The sequence below is a fragment of the Pantherophis guttatus genome, chromosome 2, assembly GCF_059756535.1.
Source record: "Pantherophis guttatus breed Tessera chromosome 2, ASM5975653v1, whole genome shotgun sequence".
NCBI classification, from domain to species: Eukaryota; Metazoa; Chordata; class Lepidosauria; order Squamata; family Colubridae; genus Pantherophis; species Pantherophis guttatus.
In genome coordinates this window covers 85,986,944-86,013,402 of record NC_142064.1, presented here as the reverse complement: position 1 = coordinate 86,013,402, position 26,459 = coordinate 85,986,944, and the positions used below count along the sequence as shown (strand labels likewise).

General features: G+C 37.8%; 1 protein-coding gene across 2 annotated transcripts in view; it reads left to right on the top strand.

Annotated features, from left to right (window-relative positions):
* LOC117661929 (atrial natriuretic peptide receptor 2-like) overlaps positions 1 to 26,459 on the top strand; it is a 67,240-nt gene that overhangs the window by 33,253 nt on the left and 7,528 nt on the right. For both annotated transcript variants that reach the window (XM_087886337.1, XM_034411238.3), the window contains 8 exons: positions 6,843 to 6,891; positions 8,561 to 8,665; positions 11,420 to 11,539; positions 14,230 to 14,323; positions 15,614 to 15,701; positions 19,785 to 19,924; positions 21,844 to 21,996; positions 23,582 to 23,680. In XM_087886337.1, coding sequence (XP_087742463.1) covers positions 6,843 to 6,891; positions 8,561 to 8,665; positions 11,420 to 11,539; positions 14,230 to 14,323; positions 15,614 to 15,701; positions 19,785 to 19,924; positions 21,844 to 21,996; positions 23,582 to 23,680 — 848 coding nt within the window. The remainder of the gene's footprint in view (positions 1 to 6,842; positions 6,892 to 8,560; positions 8,666 to 11,419; positions 11,540 to 14,229; positions 14,324 to 15,613; positions 15,702 to 19,784; positions 19,925 to 21,843; positions 21,997 to 23,581; positions 23,681 to 26,459) is intronic.

The following is a 26,459-nucleotide window of genomic DNA, read 5'->3' as shown; positions in this document are numbered from 1 at the left end:
GCAGTCTGTATGTCATACTGGAATACATCGAGATTGAGTGCTGATGCTACAACTAGAGCCGTTTTTACACTTTCAGTTCTTACTGTGGGGGAGTAAGTGTCAGTATAGTCCTCTGGATATTTCTGTGCATAACCTTGTGCAACTAATCTAGCCTTGTATAGAGTATTGCCTCCCTCTAAATTTTTAATTTTATATATCCACCTAGTGCCAATAATTGTTTTGTCCTTTGGTGCAATCGTAGGTGTAAATACATTTAATCCTTGTAAGCTTTCCATCTCTTTTGTCATAGCTAATTCCCACTTTTCTTTTTCTTTAGGAGGAAGTTTTAACACTTCCTCATATGTGCTAGGTGTCATAGTTTCTCCATCCATATGCATTATATAATCTTTATATTTATTTGGTATTTGGTTTCTAGTGTTTCTAATTGGCTTCTCGGGTTTACTATTATTGTCATGCAAATATCTTGCTTCCTTTTTTGTTAATGTATCTGTCTTTATTTTGTGTTGACTATTTGTCCATGTTTTGGTTTTGTTTTTATATTTGTAGTCTTTTTGCTTTTCTACAGTTCTTTTCTCTTGGGATTTAGTATCTGTGTTGTTGTTTGGGAATATTTCATTAAGATGTATTCTAGACCAGTTGGCCTGTTCATGAAACACAGCTGTTCTGGAAACTATAAATTTGTTATTATTATCAATGAATCTGTATCCTTTTGTACCTGTCTCATATCCCATAAATCTAAGTCTTCTAGACACATTTTCTCCCTTTCTTCTTAATTGTTTAGGTATGTGTACGTCTGCGGTGACTCCAAAAATGTGCATGTGTGCTAGTTTTGGTTTTCTATTATACATCACTTCATATGGTGTCTTATTCACAATGCTGGACCAAGTTCTATTTTGTGTGTAATTGGAATATTGTAGGGCTTCTGACCAGAATTGTTTGCTTAAGCCAGCATCTTCCAATGTGCATCTAATCATGGTTTGTAATGTTGAGTTCTTCCTCTCTACAATTCCGTTCTGGAACGCGGAAAATGGGCTAGATGTGTAATGTAACATTCCTCTGTCCTTCAACCATTGGGAGAATTCCTTAGACATGAATTCACATCCCCTATCTGTCATTATTTGTTTTATTTTGATATTGTGTTGTGTTTCTACGCGTTTGTAAAACTCTTTAAATTTTTGAAAGGTTTCATCTTTGTGTTTTAATGTGTAAACAAATCCATAGCGACTATAGTCATCCACAATAGTTAAGAAGTAACGTTTTTTATAAATGATTGATGGAGTCAGTGGACCAACCAGGTCCATGTGTACTAAATCAAAAATCTTGTTAGTTGACCTTGTAGATTTTCTAGGCCTGGGACTAGTTTTTAGTTTTGTAGATTTACATACTGAGCATTCCAAATAGTTTTCACAATTTTTTATTTTGACACCTTCTGTGTGTTCAGTCATTTTCTGTACTACAGGAAAACTGGCATGTCCTAACTTCCTATGTAAGACATGAGCACACTCATCATGAATTGGCTTACCTATTTTTGGTTTTTTCTCATTATGTGCATCCTTGTTATCATGAGCTATTTTACATTCATCATTGTCACTGTTGCTAATGTTTTCATTATCTAGTTCAATACAATCTTCCATATTTGAATCAATGTTGTGTAGCCATTTCTCTTTAGTTATTAAATAAGGTAGGCCTCCTTTAATCATTACTGTACCTATATCTGTTTTATTTTTCTCCAAAGTTGCTTTTCCTTTTGAAAACACAATATTAATATCAGAATCTCTGCTTAGTTTTATGGCACTTAATATGTTATGAGGTATCTCAGGTATCAGTAATACCCCCTCTATTTTTCCTATACCAGGCAAGGTTACATTTCCTCTTCCTAATACTTGGACCTTTTCTTGGTTGGCTACCTTTATTACAAATTTATCTTCTATAAATGAAGATAGTATGTTTTTATTATTAGTAGTATGATTGGTTGCTCCAGAATCAATAAGCCAATTATTATCCTCAGTTTGCTGTATGTTAGTGTTGTCTTGCTTGTTTAGTCCATTTAGTGAACCAGATTTTCTGTCCTTTGAATTATCTCTACCCCCTCTATATTCTTTGTAATTTGGTGGGCTTCTATATCTATGTCTATCAATGGAAGACTGTCTATGGATGTATTTGTTTCTGTGTTCTGACCTATGTCTTTCTTTTGTAATTTTGGGACAATCTCTTCTATTGTGTTCCCTGGATCCACAATTGTGGCATCTGAATGTTTCATTATATCTTTCTTGGAAAACCACTTTTCTATATGGTTTATGTTCAATGTGATTGTTAGAGCGGCTCTTCCTTGAATTGTCTTCAGCTATTAACTTATTGGATAGACTTTCTATGGATAAATATCCAAGATTGATTGTGTCTAAATGTGACATATAATTGTCCCATGATGGGTCAAGTGAGTTTATGATAACACTTTTCATTGTTTGGTCTGAAATCACCTCCCCCCTTAAATGTAGCTCAGCTCTTATTTTGTTTAAAGATATTAAATGTTCACTTATGGAAACCCCTGGTTTTATCCTAGAAGAAAAGAAATCTTTAGACATTCTTGTGGTGGTAGCTACACTATCACTGTGAAACAAATTGAACATGCATTGAATAATTTCTGAGACAGTCAGATTTTGCTTAATACTGTGATACATGGCAGGAGACACACTAGAAATTAATAAGAAAAATGCTCTATGGTGTAAGCAGTCTAACTTTAAAGTCCAAGGTCTTTTTGGGGGATTAGTGATGAAAAACAGTAAGTTTTCTTTCATAAAGACCACCTGGAGCTGCTGATACCATTCTTGTAAATTAATGCCATCTATTCTCAGCTTTGGGAAGTCACTGGGCAAGTTTCCGACATTATTAGGTCCATTACTTACAACCGGAGGTAGTCCGTGGTCTCGTAGATGGTGAAAATTACAAAACGGCGTGGGAATGCTCGTGACGAGTCTGCAGGGTCCTTTCGGCAACTCATGTCTTCCCGGGCCATCTGCGTAGTCTCGCGCATGCGCGTTGCTCATTTTGATCCTGGAGTCGTCGTGAGAGTTTCTCGTCGTTGCGGCTCGCTCGTTCAGCTCCTCCCCAGATGAATCGGTCTCCGGCTCGATCTTAGGGGTTCTGACGATGGCGTTTGTTCTTTTTCTTCTCTTGAGTGCGTTGGTGCTTTCATCGGTCTGCAGTGTGGGACGGTATTTGCAGGGCTCTCTTGGTTCAGGCGTCGGTGCTCTCGTCGTCAGGATGGGAGCGGGTAGATTTTGAGACGTTGGCTTGCTCGTTCGTTTTCTGGTTGACTTTTTGGTAATTTTTAGTTTTGGTCCAAATGCAGCAAAAAGCGTTTTCATTGCTGACTTTATTTGAGTATCTGTTGAATCACCTTCACTTTCTGATTCTGATTCTTCTGAGGTGTTTGATTTTTCTTTTTCGTTTTCGTTATCCAGTAGTGCCTTTCGCGCCAGAAATTTTGAATCAAGTTTTCTGATTGGCTCTGCTTCGCTCCTTCTGGAGGTCTGTTGGAACCAAGATGGCTGCCATTCAAAATTTTGCGCGGGATCACCATTTTTCTTCTTTATAGCGTTCTTTTCTTTAGTCGTATCACTTACTATTTTGGAGTCTTTTGACTTTTCGGTGGCGATGTGCTTCTCTCTCGCTGCTCCGCTGTTTTTCAACATGTCTTGGAGGTTCGCGATGAGGCTTTCATCGTTTTTCTGGCTCTTTAACAGTTTTAATATTTCTGACCTGAGTTCGTTGTTTTCTATTTTAATTTCCTCTCGGTCACCATCTTCATCTATTATTTCTTCGTCTTCAGTTGTGTATTCTTCGGATTCTCTCGAAATTGCATTTGTGGACTCATCTATTATTTCTTGATCCGTTTCCATTTCTTTGCTGTATGCCCTGGTGTTGGGCCTATCTCTCTTAGACATATTTAAGTTTTTATTGAGTCAATTTAACCATCCTCTGCTACCAGCTTGTTGCAATATTTTCAGGATCAGACTCAATAAGTTATGAGAGAATTAAGAGTTCAAATATATTTTCTTTTATTTACATAAGGCATTCTATATTCACTGAATATTCACAGATAGAAGCAAAGAAGAGAGTGTGTGTAGCTCCTTATATATACAATGGGTGGAGCTAGATATGGGAGTGGTGAAGTATGAATACATTAAGAAATGAAGAATAAATTAACCCCTGACATCCCGTTCATATACTATTTACACATCAGAGAATAAGGCATTTACTTGTGACAATTTATTTATTATTTATTTATCAAATTTACACAAAACTAATGTCACTGGGTGGCTTACAAGTTAAAACAATAAATAGCTAAAAATCATAATTATTAACTAAATCATCCAAAACTATAAAATAAGCTAAAGTAAAAAGTAGATGAAGGAATGTTAACAATAATGTTAACAGTAATGGAGTCAGCTTATTAACTCACCCATCACCTAATCTTGAGGATGTTGGGAAACTCAGAAAAAAATGAAACCAACCTCATTTCAGTGGGGAGAAAATCCCATAATGTGGGTGCCACTGCAGAGAAGGCCCACCATGAAGGGCCTACTAAATATAGCTCCCTAGATAATGAAACCTGAGCATACCCTCTCTGCTGCATCTGGTGGGATGTGTGAGCAGGTGAAACTGTGGTGAGGCAGTCCCTCAAATTACCTGATCCCATGCCATGAAGAACTTTAGAGGTCAACACCAGTACATTGAAATTGAACATGAAAATAAACTGGTGAGCAGTACAGCTTGAGAAGCAGAGATATAAAGCATGTTCTGCAAGAGACTCACATAACTGCTTGCAGCCCAGTAGTGGTTGCTCCTGGTTCGCCTCAGTTCAGGCAAACCGGTAGTGGCGGCGGGAGGTTCCTCCCTCCCGTCCAGACGCCATCAAAAATGCTCTGCGCATGCGCAGAAGCGCCACACGCTCATAAAATGAGCGCCTGTGCCCATGCGCTACCGATAACGAACTGGTAGTGCCGGGATTTCAATCCCACTACTGTTGCAGCCCCATGAAGAACTCATTGCAACCAACCAGGTGGTGATCAGGACCAAGGAGAATAGGTCTCCTTGATCAGGAATGGGTACGCAATATGAAATTGCAACAAAGGTCCTTCTAGTCACAACTGCCACCTCATCAAGAAGGAGTCATGAGTCCAGGAGGACCCCCACCTTGTCCACAGGGTCTGTTTGGGGCAATGCAACCCCATTCAGTAGCAAAGATAGTATAGTCCTAAAATCAGAGGGCCTCAAAACCCAAAGTTATTAAGTCTTGCCTGTTGAAGTCTGTTGTTTCCCACCCAGATCTTCACAATGTTCAGATTTAGGAAAAGATGTCCACAGCATTGCTTAATTTCCAGAGGCAGAGATGTACAATTGGGTGTTATCAGCATACTGACCTCATCCCATGATGATGTATGAGCTTCTCCAGTGATCTCATGTAGATGTTAAATGGAAGAGGTGAGAATACCGATCCCTGCAGCACCCCACAGAGTAGGGATGGGTATGGAATCTCTTCTCCTCAATCACCACCGATTGGAATCAACCTCGAAGAAAAGAGGAAAGCTAGCACAACACAGTGGCCCCCACCTCCAATCCTCTGAGTCAATTTAGAAAGATACCATGGTTGATGATATCAAAAGCCACTGGGAGATCAAGTAAAGCAAGGATAGATACACAGCCACCATCCCACCAATACCAGACTTCATTCAAAAGACAGCCACTGCCATTTCCGTTCCATATCCAAGTCTGCTACTTATCTGAAAAGGATACAGTTTGTATGAGTCTCTGGCATGGGTGGGCTTCAAAGATTTCAGCAACGGGTTCCCTGCCCAGTTGCTGGGTGGGCGTGGCCATGCTGGGTGTGGCCTAATCGGCCTCCTGCACCATGCTGGGGGGGTGCGTTTTCACCTTCCCCAGGCTCCAGAGATTTTCCTTGTGCCTCTGGGAGGGTGAAAACTGCCTCCCACGGGCTCCAGAGGCTCTCCAGAGCTTCCGGGAGGCCCGTTTTTCCCCCTCTTCGAGCCTCCACACGGGCTCTGCACTTACCTCGCATCCAAAATGGGTCACGTGGAGACTCTTGGAAGGGGTAAGGTGGGTGTGACCAGCCAGGGGTGGGATTTGGAGGTTCTCTGAACTGGCCATAACGTTAGCTACAGGTTCTCCCGAACCCAGATCCGGGTGAACCCATAGCAGCCCACCCCTGGTCTCTGGCATGTTTTAAATACTCATTTAGACATCTGGATGTGATTATTAGTTTACTGAAGCTACATTGTTTGGTCCTTTTTTCTTAGTGCACAAAACTTAAATACATTTAACTATACTGTATCTATAAAGAAAAAATATGCAGAGAACTTGAATTCTCCTGCTGGCTAACCCGATATGCTACATACTCGTGGCCTATTTCTAATCAATTCTCTGTAATTCTGCACAATTGCTTACATTGATCCTATGAAATAATATCAGGGTATTTAGTTACGTGCCATAAAAATTTGCAATATGTTTATAATTACTAAGAGTAATTAATAGGCTGAAATGATTATGTGAGGGAAGATGACTAAATATTTAAAGGAGACAAAGCAGCAATCCATTGTGATGAAAAGGCTTCATTAATGAGATCTATTGCAGAGACAAGGCGACTGTATTCAGCTCATCTTATTTATATGGCACTGTCTCTTTGAAAACAAGGGAACTCAAGTTTTATTGTTTTCAGAGGACTTGGTCGTGATTAATCTGAGCTAGATTAGCGTCTGTTTGATTTCTTTCAATTTTTTAATCTCTTCTGCTTATCTTATAATGTTTTGGCTTCAATCCTACAGCTACGCTATCATTCTTTTAGAAATAGCCACAAGAAGTGATCCATCACAGGTAAGAAATGCCATAAAATATGGTTCTTCATTAAAGTTAATCTTGCTGGTACTGGTGTCCTTGAAGATACTGCTGGTTTTTGGGGTAAATGTGTATATCCACTGGATTTCTGATACCTGCTTTCTCTTTAGCTGTGGCAGTTCAGTATAAGCTAAGGACGTAATTCATTCCACATGAACACAACCTACCGCTCTGCATGAAACTAATGGACTGCATTTAAAGAAAAAGTGGATTCCCAGAAAGCTAACTAAGCCTTTTTATACAACTCAGGAAGTAAACATAAACCAAAGAAATTAGAACAAAATCCTTTATTATTTAAGAAGATTTCTATTTATGCAATAGGACTAGCGATAGCACTTAGACTTATATCCTGCTTCACAGTGCTTTACAGCCCTCTCTAAGCAGTTTACAGAGTCAGCATATTGCCCCCAACAATCTGAGTCCTCATTTTACTGACCTCAGAAGGATGGAAGGCTGAGTCAACCTTGAGCCGGTGAGAATCGAACTGCCGAACTGCAGCCAGCAGTCAGCACAAGTAGCCTGCAGTACTGCATTCTAACCACTGCATTACCATGACTCACTAATGCCCCTAGAATTCCCCTTCAAAATTACATAATTTGTAATTTGATCTAGGATCACCAGTGACCAAGAACCTATAGAATTTTTACATACATTGGCTGAAATGTGCAATAATAGTTCAAATGTGCAAAATCTGCCTCTTAAAAGGGCTGTATCATTTCCAGGCTAGAGTTGAAATAACAACTATAACAAACCCAGTTTGTGAGTCCATACATCTACCTTCCTATAAACCTTGACAAGCAGAGCCATAAAGCTAAATTCACTGTGCAAAGAATGATAGCGAAGTTCCCAAAAGAGTGGCCTGATGCACATAACATCTAGTAGCAATAGCACTTAGACTTATATACCACAGTGTAAACCAGGGGTGGGTTCTAAATTTTTTTACTACTGGTTCTGTGGGCGTGGCTTATTTTTTGGGTGTGGCTTGGAGGTAATGTGACTAGGTGGGCGTGGCTAGCTGGTCAGAGTCATTTCTGGAAGGTCCTCGCACTTACGACCAGTCCTCGCACTTACGACCCGACTCATTTGTTTGCTTTTAACACTGATCAGCTGTAGGACGGCCCTTTGAAGCCCCGCGGCAAGAGTTTAAACAGTTTTTTTCCCTCTAGTCATCATCTGGGACTCAGGAGGCAGCAATAGATTGGGGGTGGGACCAAATAAAAGGTAAGAATAACGTGGAGGGGTGGGAGGGCAGGGGGGGAGAACCAGTTCGGTGACGTCATATCGTCACTGCTACCGGCTCGGCCGAACCGGACCCAACCGGGAGGAACCCACCACTGGTGTAGACTTATGTAACACAGTGTGCTTTACAGCGATTTAAGTGGTTTGCAGAGTCAGCATATTGCCCCCAATAATCTGGGTCCTCATTTTACTGACCTTGGAAGGATGGAAGGCTGAGTCAACCTTGAGCTGGTCAGGATTGAGGGAATCAACTCTTGGCAATGTGAGCAGAGTTAGCCTGCAGTACTGCATTCTAACCACTGTGCCATCACAGCTCTTAACAGAGACTGCAATAGTTTATGTTCCGAATCTCTCTATTTCTATATGTGTATATGTGTGAAAAAACACCAGCACTGTCTGTGTTTTGCAGAAGGATGATACACATTCAGAAAAATATTCCTTGTGCCTCCCTTTGGCAGAACTAATATCTGAAAAATCTGAAAATGCTTGTCCATGTGCCACAGAATATATAGAGGTAAATTTAAAACATTTGGAATCTTTTCTGTCTTTGTTATGAGTGAATTACTGTATCTTTGTAATTTATATCCCTAAAAATCACTGTGTGGGCCTGCTGTTTATGCCTTAGTACGTGAGTATTATTATTTCATGATATCGAAACTCCTCCATACTTAACAGTATCTGCAAGTCAAGTTGCTGTTAAGCACAAAATGAAGCACACAGTTTGATCTATAAAAGTTGGCAAGTTTAATGGTTCCAGTGCATATTCCCTTTTGAAGAAATGAAATGTTTTAGTTTTATTAAAAACACAAACCAACAAATGTTGCCCTTACAATTTCTCATTTAAATGCCATGGAACAGTGAATGGCATTAATATTTTTTTTTTTAAAAAAAATTGTATTATTGTCACAAACTGATATTTCAGCTTGTCTCACAGAAACAGAAGGCAGCAAATGATGCAGTTAATTTGCAGTCCTTGGAGGTTTAAGACTTCTGTTGGGTATAATCTGTCAGTCCCGCAATCATATTTAATAATTATGGATCTTTGGCTTTTCCATTTAAAAGATAGCTGTCAGAGAGCCAAAAAATATGTCTGTAGGATGGATCTATTAAACAAGAAAAAGAAATCAAATGTTTGCTCATCACTGAAGAATCACTGTGCCATGCTTTAATTTCATTCTTTTTTCTTGTTTAATTACCCTAGAAGCAACTGCTCTGATATTTCAGCCATACAGTACTGTATCTACAGAATGTATTTTTTCCAAAAGAATTAAAAGCATCTCCTAGAATGTATGCATATGCATATGTATATGTGTGTTTGTGAACACACATACACATACCAAGAGATATACACTATATAGATCAAAGAAATAGCATGGAAGAGTTAAATATTTTGTTTCCAGAATCATTTCTCCAATTTTCAAAGCATTCAATAACTGAGGATATTAAGTATTTTAAAAAAACACTAGCAGAAGTTCCTTGTCACCTCATTCATTTCACTCAGAATAGCTAGCAAAAACAGTAGAAAAAAGTCTATTTTCATTCAGATTAGAAGATGCTATTTGAAAAGCCAAATGAAATAAAAAAATAGGCATTTGTATATGGTTATTTCTTGCCCAAAATAAGTTACTAATGTAACCATAGGCTAATTCCTGATTAGATTATGCTGAAGCAAGTAACCCAAATTCTCAGACTATTTTCAATACATACTATAACATTAGCAATAACATACAATCTGGTTTATTTCTGATTTGTCTCGTTTTCAAAACTGAAGTTTAAAATAATTCAGGTGAATTCTGTGATATATAAAAAAGAACAGAAAACAAGACCAATCATAGGCATTCCCATCAAAGTGAGTGTTGGTCAAAATAATTGCAGTATTTGAATTTATTTGTTCAATTTTTATGGCCGGTCATCTCAGCACTTGACTCTGGGTGGAGAATTATGATGCCATGATGCGAATCCCATTCTTTTGCATTTGAATTTCCCCTGCCTGATGCCAGTATGCAGGCCAGGGTTATTGTACCATCATGCATATTTTATAATTAGCCCACCAATCACGGACACCCTTGTGACTTGTGTATATAAGAGGACTGTGCAGTGGCTTAAATGTGTTTCCAAAAAGTATGCTTTGGAGTACTTGAAACTGTGAATGCAGCACCTGTCAATGACCCATTGCATAGCTGCAGTACCTACTTTAATAAGACACAAATAGCTGCCGTATTCATTCCCCTGCCTATTCTGAAGTATTTCTTAGGAATTAAAGCCAAACTAACACCAGGTGCTGAAAAATGGATCATTTTTCTTCTATAAAAGTCCTCAACGTGTATTAAATAACTTACTAAATATACACGCAAACCAATGCTAAAACTCATTATCCATCCTCTCTATGGTTATAAAATCCAAGAGATAGACATCATCATCATCATCATCATCATCACCACAGTTTTTTGAATGAAATGAGACATAAAAGGAAATACATTTAAGGTGTCTCTATTTATTGAACAACAATTTTGATGCGACCAATCAAAATGGATTGTCCAGGGAGGAGGTTAAAGCCAATCACCACTATTGGTCTTCACATATCCTCCTAGCATTGGCCAATCATAGCGTCAAATCCAGGGCTCATAATAGATTTTGAGGACAGGAATCATTGAGTCTGTTAGGAGAAAGGTTAAATCCCCCCTCCCACCTCCGTAATCTAATCACAATCCCGATTTGCCCAAATTTTATTTAAGTGGGAGGGAAAATCACCTTCATGAGCTAAATGGAAGTTCCTATTTATTTTCAGATGTCTAGTTTGTCTGAAGAGATCTAAAGCTGGACTCTTGGCTTTAGCTATGAAGACTCTCCTATCTGAGTGGGTATTTGATTTAAGTAGAGGGGTTTAGATATTTTAGTTATTGTCATTCAGATTTGTGAGGGTTGGCTTTTCTTTATAGTTTGTTTTATAATTTGATTGTTAGCAACTCAGAGTTGATTGATTGGACTGCATAACATTTTTCTAAAAAAAAAAAAGGAGAGAGAGAGATAAATTCAGCTTTATGTATAGGAAGCTATAAGCAGGTAAAGAAGCAAGGAAGTATTTAAAACTGAGGAAAGTATGCCTGAATTGCACATAGATTATATCTGAAGTTGAATTAAACTGGGATTTGTCAACATTTGTAATTGGATGACATCTGATGAATGATAGAAAGAAAAGATCAAGAGGCAGGTATCTTGAACTGGAATGACTGAATTACTGTACTATATTCTTTCATTTTTTTGACAGCTCATCAGAAAATGTAGAAAAGGCAATCCATCACAAAGACTTACTTTTGAGCAAGTCAAGAAATTGTTATGTAAAATGAACCCAAATAAAGTTAGTCCAGTTGACATGATGATGACTTTGGTAAGAATCATGGTTATTACTCTAATTAGATTAGATTTTCTTTCTTCCAAGTCTCCAACCCTTCAATACATTTGAACGTCATTACAATGTTCTATAGTGACCTTTCCTAATGTGGTCCTTTCCAGATGTGTTATTGTTATCATATTCAGCTAAACATTGCTAATATTGAGATAACCAATAACATGCACCGAAAAGGCAATAACAAGAAGCATGTGCTCAAACTTTTACCAACATTTTTTTTAAAAAATTTGATTTATATGCCGCCCTTCTCCGGAGACTCAGGGCGGCTTACAATGTGCTCAGCAATAGCCTTCATTCTTTTTTATATTTATACAAAGTCAGCTTATTGCCCCCACAAATGGGTCCTCAATTTACTTACCTTAGAAAGGATGGAAGGCTGAGTCAACCTTGAGCCTATATTGATATTTTCCAACAAAATGTCATCTATGCCACTTTAATAGTTCTCTCATACTAGCTGGACTCTGCATCTGGAAGTAAGTCTAATTGAGATCTGTCATTCCTATTCATTCCGTTTTCTCAGTTCTCTTACTCCCTTTCTTGTATTGCCATCACTTCAGATTACTTGATGGAGATATGCAAGAACCATTACATAGGCAAAATAGACTGGAGCATTTTTTTAAGTCCAAAACTACAGGATAACTTTTTGAAGCAGCTGAGATAGACACCTCCCTAATGCACTGAACTATAAGGAATAGGAGGAAGAGTCACACCATAAGCAGACTTGGAAAATTCTGTTTTTATAGCCATTGCCAATAAAATTAACCTTCCTGTAGACTTAATTTCCTGGTCTGGTCTTCCTACTATGGCTGATAAGTAGTGAGGGATCTGCAGTTATCATGCATACTAAACTTATAAATAAAAATCTACTCTGATGACTATCATTTAGGATCATTTGAGCAATGTTTGATTCCCCCATTAAAAAGTAGTGTGCAATCTGTTAGTCCTGGACTCGGGTCCTGCTTGAGGAGCAGGTGGTGGCTGTGGCCAGGAGGGCCTTTGATTTCAATTGGGGTGCCAATTGCATTTTTCCTAAACTAGGATGTCCTTGAGTCAATCATTCATGCCTTAGTTATCTCATTACTTCAGCACATTCTACAAGAAACTACTCTTAAATACCACTGAGAAACTTTAGCTTGCCAGCCCATGGAGGCAAAGAGAGTGATAGGCATACCTCAGTAGGCTTATGTGACATAGTCATTCCCTCTTTCCTCTCTTGACTTAGACAAGGGTCTCCAAACTTGGCAACTTTAAGATTTGTGGACCAGGGGTGGGTTCTACTTACATTTAGTACCAGTTTGCAACGGGGCCACATGCACAGAAGCATTTTGGTGATGTCGGGGTCGGTGGGCGGAGCCTCCCGCCAGTTTTACTACCAGTTCTATAGAACTGGTGTGAACCAGGGGCAACCCACCACTGTTGTGGACTTCAACTCCTGTAATTCACTAACATGGCTGGCTGAGGAATTCTGGGAGTTGAAGTTCACAAGTCTTAAAGTTGCCAAGTTTGGAGACCCCTGACCTAGCAAGTCAAGTCTAAGATGCTTTTTTCAAATTACATTTTTGCTTTGGAATGAAATTTCTTCTATCAAACTCTTGGTCGTGGCTCTTCCTCTTCCTCCTCAAGGTTATTCTTACAATCCATTATAATCTAGAGTTAGATTGCTTTGATAAATTGCTAAAAATAACAAAATAATAATAGCTATAATAGCCACAATCTATAAATCAGTAGGCTTTTTTTTTTTTTGGGTAAAGAGTGATACTACCTTTCTGTTTACATTATGCTAAGTGTTTAAGTATCCATCTTTTGCTGTTGATATTCTTGATGGATCCCATTGCTCAGTCATTGCCTTCTATTATCCATCTTTCATAATTTCTCGAGAATAAGCTTTTATTTTCAGAGACATTTGTAAATAAATAAAAAAGCCTGATTCCCTAGATGCTGTTGTCCAAGAAAAGGACGGCATCAGAAGTCGCATATTTGGCTCTCTTGCAGAACTGTATCACATTTGTGGGGAAAGGATAGAGTTTGGGAAGCTCCTCCTAAGAATGAGCTACAAGAGGAAAAAAAGACTAGGGCTGATCTAAACTGCAAAAAAAAAATCTGGTGACCTCTAGATGGCGCCAAAGAGAGTTTTCTGAGCTTCTTTTCAGCTCCCTAGTGGTCATCCAAAACTTTGCAGCCCAGATCTACTAGCAGTCAACAAGACATTTTATTTGTTCAAAGCAGCTGCCCAGTGCTAAAAAAAATGATAATGGCTAAAGTGAGTAGGAAGTTGTTCATTTTCTCCTTCTTCTCCACAATGTTTCCAATACTATAGCATTTGTTAAGGGCTCTATGAGAACATAAAAAGGCAACCTGAAACGTAACTTCATAACACACTCACTTTCTAGTGCTGGATGCCAAGGCTTAAGTATTCTTTGAAGCACTATTTCTTGACTGCCTGTATAAGTGGGCCCCCTTTAAGGATTTTAATCATTGCCATGTGGCATTGAAATGATTTCAGACGCACACCTCTGTTTTGTTGCAGAAGTTGCGTGGGCAAAGCTGTGCAAAATTTTCTCAGGAGTCTGTTGGCAATGTAAGGCAAATCCAGTGAATAGATCGCTGATTATTTCTCACTGAATATGCTCCGCAGTTGCTTGAGTTGAATGCATTTTTATTTTGGCTAGATGGAGAAATACAGCAAGCACCTGGAAGTGTTAGTAGCGGAAAGAACACAGGATTTAACATATGAAAAACAGAAGACAGACCGTTTGCTGTATAGTAAGTGATCAGCATCAACAGGAATACAATTTATTTTGAGAAATAATGACTAATGTATATGCTGTTAAAACAGATTTTAGATTTCCTCACTGATTCAAGTATTCTGACTTCCCCTTTTTACAATTTCATAAGATAGGGTGAGTTAGTAAAAGTAGGGAAAAGACATGGAAAAGAAACAAATGAAAGCTGACATTTGTTGAAAGTAGACAAATAAGGACAGGTAAATGTATTATTAAGCTTCCATTGGAAACATTCTTAAATTTGTTTGTACTTTGAGCATCTTCATTCAGATTCGTCAACATTATATACCAGGGAGAGTTTATTTTCACTTAGTTTTTGCTACTTGCATTGCTTAAAAGGTGTACAATTAACTCAGTTAAATTGGTAAACTGAAAACATCAAAGAAAACTCTAATGTTTCAATATATTGTTTTCAAGGTGTCCCAGAAATCCCAGTATATAAACCAATCATTATTGCTCACTAATGATTAATGTTCAATAAACCTTAGTATAATGATTGGTTCATAGCTGGAAAAATGTTTCAGCAGAAATATTTGTAATAACCATCTAATGGTTCTTCCATTATCTATGAAAAGAAATATATTCTCACCACAAAAGAAATATATTCTTTTCACAAAAAGAAGCCAAAAGTAAGAAAGTCTCTGCCCCTAAGCACTGGTGTTCTCAACTGGAAATGTTCAGTTGCTGAAATTTATGTAACTCTTTCCCCTTTCATGTCAATAAATAAATCTTGCAAAGAAAATTCTGCATGGAAAGAATTATTTTGAATTGAGTCAGCTGCCAAAAGCCCAACACCCAACAAACATGAATGGAAAGCAAACATAGGACAAAGAAGCAAAGGGAGGAAATTTGTTGATGCGAAGTATATAGATTTAGCTGTTGATTATCTATTTATGATTTTTTTAAAAAAAAAAAATCTTAAAGTTTGCTATAGTTACTTAGAAATAAAGAGAAATACTATACATAAGTAAGTTTTTAATCCAGGAGACAGATAGCAAAAATAAAATAGAGTATGCACATTTTAGGATGTTTTGGTTTTTTTAATAGCTAGAAATTTGAGAAATGGAAAACAAATTTCATATCCATTTGATAATGCTTAAATAAAGGAACTAGTTCAAGGTTCTTGATGTAAATTAAAACATAGTTTATTTGCTGAAATGAGATAGTTATATATTTTAAATAGGTATAGATTTCCCACGGTGAACTTATTTCTATGTTTCAATTGCCATGTTATGATAGCAATAGTAATTGCATTAATTATATAAAACAGGTATGTTGCCAAAACAGGTTGCAGATGATTTAAGGCAGGGGAAACCATCACAGGCCCAAAGTTATGTAAATTCCACCATATTTTTCAGGTAAGTAAGAATTGCTTTTAAATTGCTAGCTAATTGGAGTGTGTGCATAATTTCGAAAGAAGAGGTTCTGTAAATTACATTATAGGCATACATTTACATCTTTTCACAATTGGCATTATAGTTAACAGCACTGCATACTATGTTGAACTTTAGAGAAGCTATTATACAAGAACACAATGCCTATTTATCTGTTTTTTTAAAAAACCCTACGAATTGGAATACACATATTATTTGTCCTTATAATGAGTAAAATATTCTTCTACCATCTTGAGTATACTTAATGATCTATATTCAAAGAAGCAGTTGTTGTGTGCATGTTATTTATCTATGCTATGATCCGCATATTCATTCCACATTGGACTTTGAAAGAAAAAGTAGGGTAAGATCCTTTGGGGGGGGGATGTAATGCAGTATGTGCATATATAGGATATGTTGGTTTGAATAACCCGTTGGCTCCCACAAGACACCTTCAAACCAGGGGTGAAATCCAGCAGGTTCTGACAGGTTCTGGAGAACTGGTAGTGGAAATTTTGAGTAGTTTGGAGAACCGGCAAATACCACCTCTGGCTGGCCCCAGAGTGGGGTGGGAATGGAGATTTTGCAATATCCTTCCCCCAGGAATGGGGAGGGAATGGAGATTTTGCAGTATCTTTTTTTTTTTTTAATTTGATTTATATGCCGCCCTTCTCCGGAGACTCAGGGCGGCTTACAATGCGTTAAGCAATAGCCTTCATTCTTTTGTATATTTTATACAAAGTCAGCTTATTGCCCCCACAAACTGGGTCCTCATTTCACCTACCTTAGAAAGGATGGAAGGCTGAGTCAACCTTGAGCCTTGGAGAGATTTGAACCAGCAGAAAATTGTAGGCAGCTGTGTTAATAACAGGGTGCACTAAACCACTGTACTATCAAGGCTCTTCCTCCTGCCACGTCCATCAAGCCACGCCCACCAACCCACGCCCATCGAACCGGTAGTAAAAATATTTGGATTTCATCACTGCTTCAAACCCTCCAAACTCCGGGGGAGAGCTGACTAGCTGGCACCAGTCTCATTACTCCAAAGAAATCCTTCATGCCTGGCGTATGCACATTTTTTCCAGGCCACAGAATCTCTTGGTTTTAAAAAAAACAATCCCAGAACCCCTCATCAAGAGCAAAACTTTAGTGAGAAAATGGATCACATTCACATCTCCCTCTCCCTCTCCCCTCCCTGTCCTCCCCTCCCCTCTCTCATTGAACACTATCAAGTTATCATGGAAACCTAGAAACCTTATTGTTGGGAATCCAAAGAGTTAAACCACCCTATTTTTCTTGATTGTGTTTCCTGTGTGGAAAAATGCTCATTAGCTGTGTATTAAAAGTAGTTTGATGAGAAAGATTAGTAACAAGCTGAATAGAACGAATGAGTGTGGATATGGGTATTCTCTAGCAACTCTTCTCTTTGCTATTTTAATTGTATGATCCTAAAGCTATTGATGTTGGATTGAGATAGTGCCATGTTAGCAGAAAGAAAGTTGTTCTAATTATTATAGAGAAATAATCTGCACAGTATTTTATGTTAACGGTTATTTGATCTTCCCTCCTTTTCTTCTTGAGAGAAACCTCTGTTTTTAAAACTGGCCTGACTTATACATTCCTGTGTTCAGCAAGCAAGTCCATTAAAATTCTGCAGATTAATGTCTGCTGATTTATGCTTACATCTGCTTGTCTGCAGATGGGCATGATTTATACCTAACTGGGAAAACAACTCTGAGAGATTTATATGCCCAACAGATGTAAACCTAATATATAGATAAGAGGTTATCTAATCTTCTTGTAAATTAAATTTAAATGATTCAGCATAGCCTCCCCTTCAAACCCACCCCCCTTTGGCTTTTTTATCCTAAAAAGAAATGGAACTTTCACAACATCCGTTGACATTAAGGGACCTGCAGGAATCTCAGCAGCTATATTACAGGATTAGGACAGTATAGTTTAAACCTACTTGTGCTATGCAAAGTATGGCTTTAAAATCACATGCATCTTCTTGTTTTAATTTCAATTCTCAACTGCTAATTTAAAAATGCTAATTAAATTGATATGGATGGAATTAACTCAAGCAACACTTGAGCAACGGAACCAAAACTCAAAACTAATGATCCTCTCAGTGTAAGTGCTTAGAGTAGGCAGAACTAGTGCAATACTATACTTGGGAAATCAAAAGTAAAGCCAAAACAAAGTCTGATAGGCTAAGAATGGATTTCAAGAATTAACTTTGCTTATGTAGAACAGAACTCAGTTTAATTAGACTAACCAGAAATAAAATTAGATAATAACACGGGCTTGCCCCTATGAGTTTTAGAATTCTACATATACTCATTAAGAGTAGAAGCAGAATTACATGTACAGAGTACAAATGAATATTCATACAGGGCACATAATTGGTGCTGATGAAATCTGAACACATGTGTCCGTGGGTAGCGACAAAGCAGTTGGAATGGCAGAAATGCTAAAAGCCTCAACTGACTAGACTGTTACTTACTGGGGAATGAAATTGTAAACCAATTAAAATTTCATTTAATTTATCTGCCTTTCATCAACTAATTAAGTCTTTATATTGTATATTAGCATATCTCTGTAGAAATGTCATTTTCCAGACTAAGAGTCTGTAAGACTAAGTGAATTTATAAAATAACAAAAATGATTGTTTTTTTCAATAGAAGAGCGGTATTTTATTTTATTTACGTTACATGCTGCAATCCAGAAAATCCAAAAAATGTAATTTACGTTACATGCCCTTCTTCAAACTACAGTCCAAAGTAATAATGTTAGAAGTTATTAAGAAAGAGTTTGAGGCTGCTGAGAATAGAAACACTAAAGCACAACCCAGAAATAATCTGTTTCTTATTTTCTGTTACAAAAGTGCTTTGAAACAACAACAGCCTCCAAAAGTCCACACTGAGTATATACATTGGATATAACATTTCTTAAATTGAATTCCATAATCCTTGATACTTTCTCTTCCTGTAAATGCCCTGACATTATTAATAACTACTAAAGGCCTAACACAGTAGTGGGTTCCACATACATTCGCTACTGGTTTGGAACTGTGTGCACGCATGCGCTCGCTTTGCTTGCGTGCACAGAGCGTCTGTGATAATGTCCAAGCAGGTGGGCGGAGCCTCCCGCTGTCGCTATTACCGGTTTGCCTGAACCGGGGTGAAAACGGTAGAAACCCACCACTGGCCTAACAATTGGGATATGCTGGTCATGCTTTTCTTTACAATTTAGTTTGCCGTTTATTTGACTGAAAAATAGCAACCAATTATTACAGGTTATTTGGAGATGAGAGGCAGTTTGATATAGTGGTTGAGGAGGTTAGAAACTGGGAGACTAGTCCTAGCTTAGGTGTGAAGCTAGCTGGGTACCTTGCGCCAACCTCTCAGCCCTATAAAGAGTAGGGTAGGGTAGAATAGAATAGAATAGAATAGAATAGAATAGAATAGAATAGAATAGAATAGAATAGAATAGAATAGAATAGAATCTGGAAGGAACCTTGGAGGTCTTCTAGTCCAGCCCCCTGTTCAAGCAGGAAAAGCTATACCATTTTAGATAAGTGACTGTCTCTAGACTCTTCTTTAAAACATCCAGTGATGGAATGCCCATGATTTCTGGAGGCAAGCTGTTCCACTGGTTAATTGTCTTTACTGTTAGGAAGTTTCTCCTTAATTCCAGCTTACTTCTCTGATCAGTTTCCACCCATTATTTCTTTCCCTGCCCTCTGGTGCTTTGGAGAATAATTTGACCCCCCTCTTCTTTGTGACAGCCCCTCAAATACTGGAATACCGCTATCATGTCACACCTAATTCTTCCTTTCTTTAGACTAGCCAGACCCAAATCCTGCAGCTATTCTTAATATGTTTTAGTCTCCAGGCCTAACTTGAAGGCACACAGAGAAAAGTGGTGATTAATGGTGGTAGAAGAGGAAACAGTGCTGCACGATCAGAATTTGCAATGTGTCATGAAAATCTCATGTCAATTTCAAAACATTCTGAAATCCTAATGGGACACACCATGACTTACTTGCTTCTTTCTTCTTTCCAGTGACATTGTTGGCTTCACGCAGCTCTCCAGCACCAGTACACCTTACCAGGTCGTGGACTTTTTAAACAAACTCTATACCACTTTTGATGAAATCATAGATAATTATGATGTCTACAAAGTTGAAACTATAGGAGATGCCTGTGAGTTAAAATATATATATATTTTTCAAACTGTTTTTAGTTCTAAACCTTACTATTAGGTAACAGAAGCCAATAACCTCAGGCACTAGAATTAAAGGACAGGAAATTGCAACATACTGTATTGATATTATTAACTCATGATACAATAAAATGCAAATGATGATCCACTTAGATTTTTAAAAAAATGATGATTGAAGGAATGTGGATTAATAGTTATTTATTATATGTACAATGCAGAGGTGGTATTCAGCAGGTTCTGACCAGTTCTGGAGAACCGGTAGCAAAAATTATGAGTAGTTCGGAGAACCGGTAAATATCACCTCTGACTGGCCCCGCCCCCATCTATTCTCTGCCTCCCGAGTCCCAGCTGATCAGGAGGAAATGGGGATTTTGCAGTAATCTTCCCCTGGAGTGGGGAGGGAATGGAGATTTTACAGTATCCTTCCCCTGGAATGAGGTGGGAATGGAGATTTTACAGTATCCTTCCCCTGCCATGCCCACCAAGCCACGCCCACCAAGCCACAGAACCGGTAGTAAAAAATTTAGAATCCCACCACTGGTACAATGGTAAGGTGAATGAGTTGTTGTTTTCAGTTGTTCTCGCAGCCATGTGGAGGTTACATTTTCCAATAGAGCATTCTCAGGATGGGTTGTTCCTGTAGAGAATTCAGGGATTTCTTCAGATTATTTTACATCTAGGCTTAACTAAAAGCCAAAGGATTTTAGGATTACGACAGCTGTCATATGGATGATTTACAAATGAATGGGTCAATCAATGCTAGGCATGGGAGAATAGATTAAGAGTGACACGCAGAATAACAGAAATCACTAGGAGCAGGACATTGGTGTATGTCATGCAGCTAATGTCTTTCTGATATGATGAATTGCAATACTCATTTATGTTATGAATTAACATAAATCCCAGCAATTTAACTGAATCAACTTGAAGCATAACTATGGAGTTAGGCATAGTTATATTTCAAATTCACTCAGTGAAATTGCCGGGATTATGCTAATAAAGACTAACTTAATTACCATTATTGTAAACTAGATCCAACTAATGAATGCAAAGAAAGCACGTTTAATGTTTACAATGCATTTCACAAACGGTGCCATCATTTGGGTTCGGATAATGAAAATACACATCAAAACTGGCTTTGCCTTTTACACAGCTTATGAAGCCCTTTTGTCTGTTTTTAGATTTTCAGAATTATTTGGGTCATAAAACAGCTTGATATCTGTATTTTAATAAATCATTTTAATGTAATGAGAGATTGACAGATTTGAGATGTAACTATTTAAAATACTAATACAGCACAAGATGAGATAGATACATCTAGCCATGCCAGTGCTTTGATTAAAGAACCTTTGTGTTTGGCTAACTCTATAGGAGGCGAAAACCTCTTAACAATGGCTGCTCTAATTCAGTAATCTGAAGATTTTGATTTCCTGGTGTGCGAGGTGTTTTGTGTATAAGCATGTGCAAATCTGGTATGTTTGAAGGTTTTATAGGGCGGTACTTTAGAATTATTTTTCAAACTTTAAATACTTATAAATCTGTCCATTTCCATTCATGGTTTCCCAACATAATGAATGTTTGATCATGCCAAAAATTGTTATATTTTATATTTATGAATTAATACAAATTCCCCAGGAACTCTTTCTCTTAAATGCAAAGCTCTTCTTGAACAAATAATTACTACTTTTTGTATAAAACTTTCAGAAATAGTTTTTATAAATAAATGCTTTACTTTTGCTATTGATTTTTGATAGAGACTATGAGAATGCCATTTAGTGCCGCCTAATGCTACGGATTGTTGTTCACATTGTGTTTCATTTATAAGTATGTGTGAAATTGCAACTGTGATATGAATGTTAATTATAATTTACCCCTTTTATGTACTTATTGTCATTTTCAGATATGGTAGTATCGGGAGTGCCAAGAGAGAATGGCATTCATCATGCCAGTGAAATTGCAAGCATGGCTCTGGAGCTTGTTTTGGTGTGCAAAACATTTAGGATTCCACACAAGCCTGAGACCCAGCTTAAAATTCGAGCAGGAATCCACTCAGGTATCACTGGTCTACAAGGAGAAAGCCTCAGAAATGAAAGTAGCTTAATTTTACCAGAATTGGGTCACTAATAAAGGAAAAGGAAGTCCTGAGTATTAATTGGCTCCAGTTTCCAAGATATGTAGCTTCAGGTCAAAATTCCATCAAAATAATTCAAAAATTATAAGAGGGATGTATGATTAGGCTCCATAACTTTTCTGCAAAATGTGATATAGCAATGAGAATGGCGCCACACCAATCATCATAAATTTATCTTTTAATTGATACCAATAACCTAATGTTCCATTCATTTATTGGTTTTTCATGTAACATTTTCATGCTTTTTGCATGAAAAACTGACAAACTCTAACATCAGATTAAACAACAAGATTCCATCTTTATTCGGTATCTAAACGGCGCCTTTTGGCTTTTCTCTTGTAAACTTCAGTAGGATCATCCCTGGGGAGAGTCCAGCAGTAATAGGCAAGCATCAACGGACTCCATTTCCCTCGGAATCTCTTCTCCATGCTGCAATATCCTGATGGAATCTCTCCCCATGCTCATCACTCACTGTCCCCCAGTTCAAAGGGAAATAGTCTAAATGCGAGTGTAAGAAGTGAATTTTTAGTGACATGTCTGAACCAAGTGCTTTAAAGGACCTAAGCAAATTTTCCACGTGTTTTTCATAGTCATCTGCCTTGCTGTTCTCAAAGTGAAGATAAATGTATACACTTCCATGTGGTGCCATTTTCATTGTTCTACTGTACTTTGTCGAGAAGTTACGAGGCATCATGATCATTAGACACCTCCCTCCCTTGTAGGCAAATATACTCGCCTGTGTGTACATCTTGATTGTGAATTACCATGAAAACCTTAGCCAACCAGCACCTTTATCACCTGTTTTCTAATTCATCTAATCAAAATATATAAAATTAACACATTTTATCACGGAGGTCGATAATTTCCCAAAATTTGTAGACCGGTGTATTAGGCTGTTCACCTCCGTGACTAATGCTGGTAATGAATGTTGGATTGGTGAAATAGGGGTGCTGGAAGCACTAGCCATGCCACTTATCTAGTGACAAAATGGCAGCAGATTGATTGGTTTCATTCATTCATAATAGGGAAGAAGTGGTAATGGGAACTAGTAGTACAATCCTTGGAATTGGCACAAAGTCATTAGTAGGAAGTAAATGATCATCATGTTTTACGTTCTTAAATCTTTTAGTCTAGCATTTGAACTGGTCATTGAATTGCCCTCACTTGACTCGCTTAGTAAATTTAGATTACTTCCAACCAACCAATTTATTGACTACAAGCAACTTCTTAGACTGCATTCCGAATTATTGCACTAGTGGGGTACCGTCTATCTTTTCTTTCCAAGTGCAGCTGTATCAGCTAAGCATCTGCTTTCTTCTTAGAATGATGTCATTCTGGTCAACGCTTGTTATCCTGCTTCTCTCTTTGCCATCTTGCTCCCTGTTCTTTAGTTCTCTTTGATGCAATTACTCCTCATATAGGTAGCCTATATGCCTAGTTTTTCCATTGTGATAAACTGTAATGGAGGTGCAAGAGCTAAAGGAATCTTTCTACTTGTCTTCTTTAGGTCCAGTTGTGGCAGGAATTGTTGGAACCAAAATGCCACGGTATTGTCTATTTGGGGACACAGTCAACACAGCCTCCAGGATGGAATCTACCAGTGAAGGTGAAGTACAGTATTTAACAGTACAATCGAGCAGTGCGCTATGAGTTGGTGTCACTTCAGATTTCTTTCCTGACTTAGTCTGGCAGAGTGGGAATTTTTCAGGTCTTTTTGGCTAAGGAATTGTGGGTGGCAGGGCACAGAGGATGAGGTATTCCTGTATGGTGCCTGCCTCCTTGAACATTATCCCTCAGAGTTTAAGTGGGTCCTGATCCTGCTGGTCTTCCGTATGGCCTTAGAGACTTGGCCCTGGTTCTGGTTTTGTGTGTTTTCTCCTGGCTATGTGAATGATGGTTAATGATCTTGGCTGCTGTGTTTTTCATTTTAAAATTTTATTATTGTCTACTTTCCTTAATCACAGCTGAGATGGGTGGCTATATAACTTGAATTTTTATTCATTGCACAGTCAGCCAGATGTTCGGACTGGATTTTGTCCGCCTATTGAGGCATTGCCAAGGACCTGGAATAGGCAGATGTGGATGTTTGATGGTGTTAGAGTCATCATTGCAGGATGTAAATTGTTCCTTTTGCAATTGACTGATGGTGAATTTATCAATGCCTATGGTATTCAAATGGTGCGCCAGTTGTTTTGGGATTGCATCCAAGGCATCTATTTGTATTGGTACTAACTTTGTTTTTTTTGCCACAGTCATTCTATTTCTATTTGCAAGTCTTTGAATTTTATATTTTGTCCAGTTCTTCCTCTTCTTTTTGTCTGTCTCCAGGTACTGCTATGTCCACTATCCAGACTTTTTTGTCTTTCTTATCTACAATTGTTAAATCTGGGTTGTTACCGTACGTGGCAGGTGTCTGTCAGTTTGAATTCTAAAGTCCCAGAGCACTTTAGCTCCTTCATTTTCTATGACTTTCTCTATTTTATGGTCCCACCAGTTCTTACCTGCAGTCAAATGGTGTTTCTTGCAAATCTTCCAATTCACCATTGTTGCTGGTTTGCCATGCTGTTCTTTGCAGTCTTTGGGATCTTGTGATTAAATTATTATTATTATTTGATTAATTCAAATATAGAGTTATATAGAGAGATATAGAGTTGTTTAAAAAATTGTTGTACCTTTCTGTAATAAAGTACAGGGAGTCCTCAATTTATAACCACATTTGGGACAATTTCTGCTGTACATTATTGCGGTTGTAAGTCAATGCACCCTTATGATTGGACCTGATTTTTCGACTGTTTTTATGGCAATCATTAAGTGAATCGTATGGTCAAAAACCTGAATCATGCAGTCATTAAGTGAATAACATGGTTATAACTGAATCATATGGACTGAATCATATGGTGGTTTGCAAGAAATGGGCAAAAAATAAAATGCTGGAAACCAGCAAAATATGTCATAAATCACAGTCACATGACTGCAGGATGCTGCAACTGGTCATAAATGCAAGCTGGGTACTAAGTCCCACAAATGAAATCATGTAACTGGGAGGCCCAGTGCAACATTTTACAATGGCTAGAAGTGCCTTATGCTTTATGAGCCGTAAAGCAGCTTTCCTGAGGCTGCCATAACTTGAAAACCATTAGTAATAAATCAAGGACTACCTGCAAGGCTTTGTCATCCTAAACTATCATAACAAAACTACAAATATGGCTAAGAAAGCCATAGAAAACAGTCATAAATCCCTGTCTTAGATCAGAGGTGGGGAACTGTAGCCCTTTTAAAACTTGTGGACTTCAGCTCCCAGAATTCCTGAGCCACAAGTTATAAAAGGGCAATAGTTCCCCACCCTTGACTTAGATTAACAAATTTAGAGCAGCAAATTCCTCTCTTTACTGGGAGGCAGTATACTCAGTAAAAAAATGTCAAACACTGGGCATTATCTTCTAGATTAATTTTTCCTAATATAGTGTCCTCTGAAGAATTCTTGAAGTTGAGGAATGCATTTCAAAACAATAGAGTTGGGGAAAGCTCTGCTAGAGAATCATAGAGCTGGAAGAAGTCCCCAACTCTGTGAAAGTTGACTGTCCAGATTTTGCTTGAAAATAACCAATGAAACAAAGATTATTACCTCCCTTTGTATCTACTTCTGCTGTCAAATTCTTCTTATCATTAGTTTTTCCTATCATTTCACTGAAATTTTATTCCTATCTATTATTGTGTCTGGGACTCTGGAACAATAAAAAACAAATCTTGTTTTGTGTGATATTCCTTCAAATACTGGAAAATGCCAACATATCTCCTCTTTGTCCATTATATGATTTTGTTTCTAAACTTTCTTGTTCTCTTGCCTTGAATCTGGTTCTTTTTCTATGCATCTTTTTTTAAATACAGTGTCCTAAATTGGACATAGTACTCAAGAGTTCTGATCAAGAGTTCTGAGTTCTTTCCATGATTTCGAAATCGTAGTTTTATTAATGAAATGTAGAACATCATTTATCCTATTTAAATCCAGTTCACACTGCTAAGTCATATTCAGTTTCTGATCACCTGCTATTCTAAGATCTTTTCTGACATATTATTAGTAAACTAATTTCCTCCATTCTATACTTGTACTTTTGATGTCTTTTTCTTGACCAAGAAACTCTACTAAATTTCATTTTATTATTTTCAAGTCACATGTTTAATCTAACAAGATCATTTTGAATTTTGCTTCTGTCCCTAGAATGTTGACTTTCTCATGTAATTTGTGTTGCCTGCAAATTTAAATAAGTGTTCCCTTTTCACCTTTTCATCCAAGTGATTAATAAAAATGTAGAATACAGTGTTGTGGCCAGAACCAAATACCACATGCTCAGTTTGCTTCCTTTGATTTCATTTCAACCACTGAT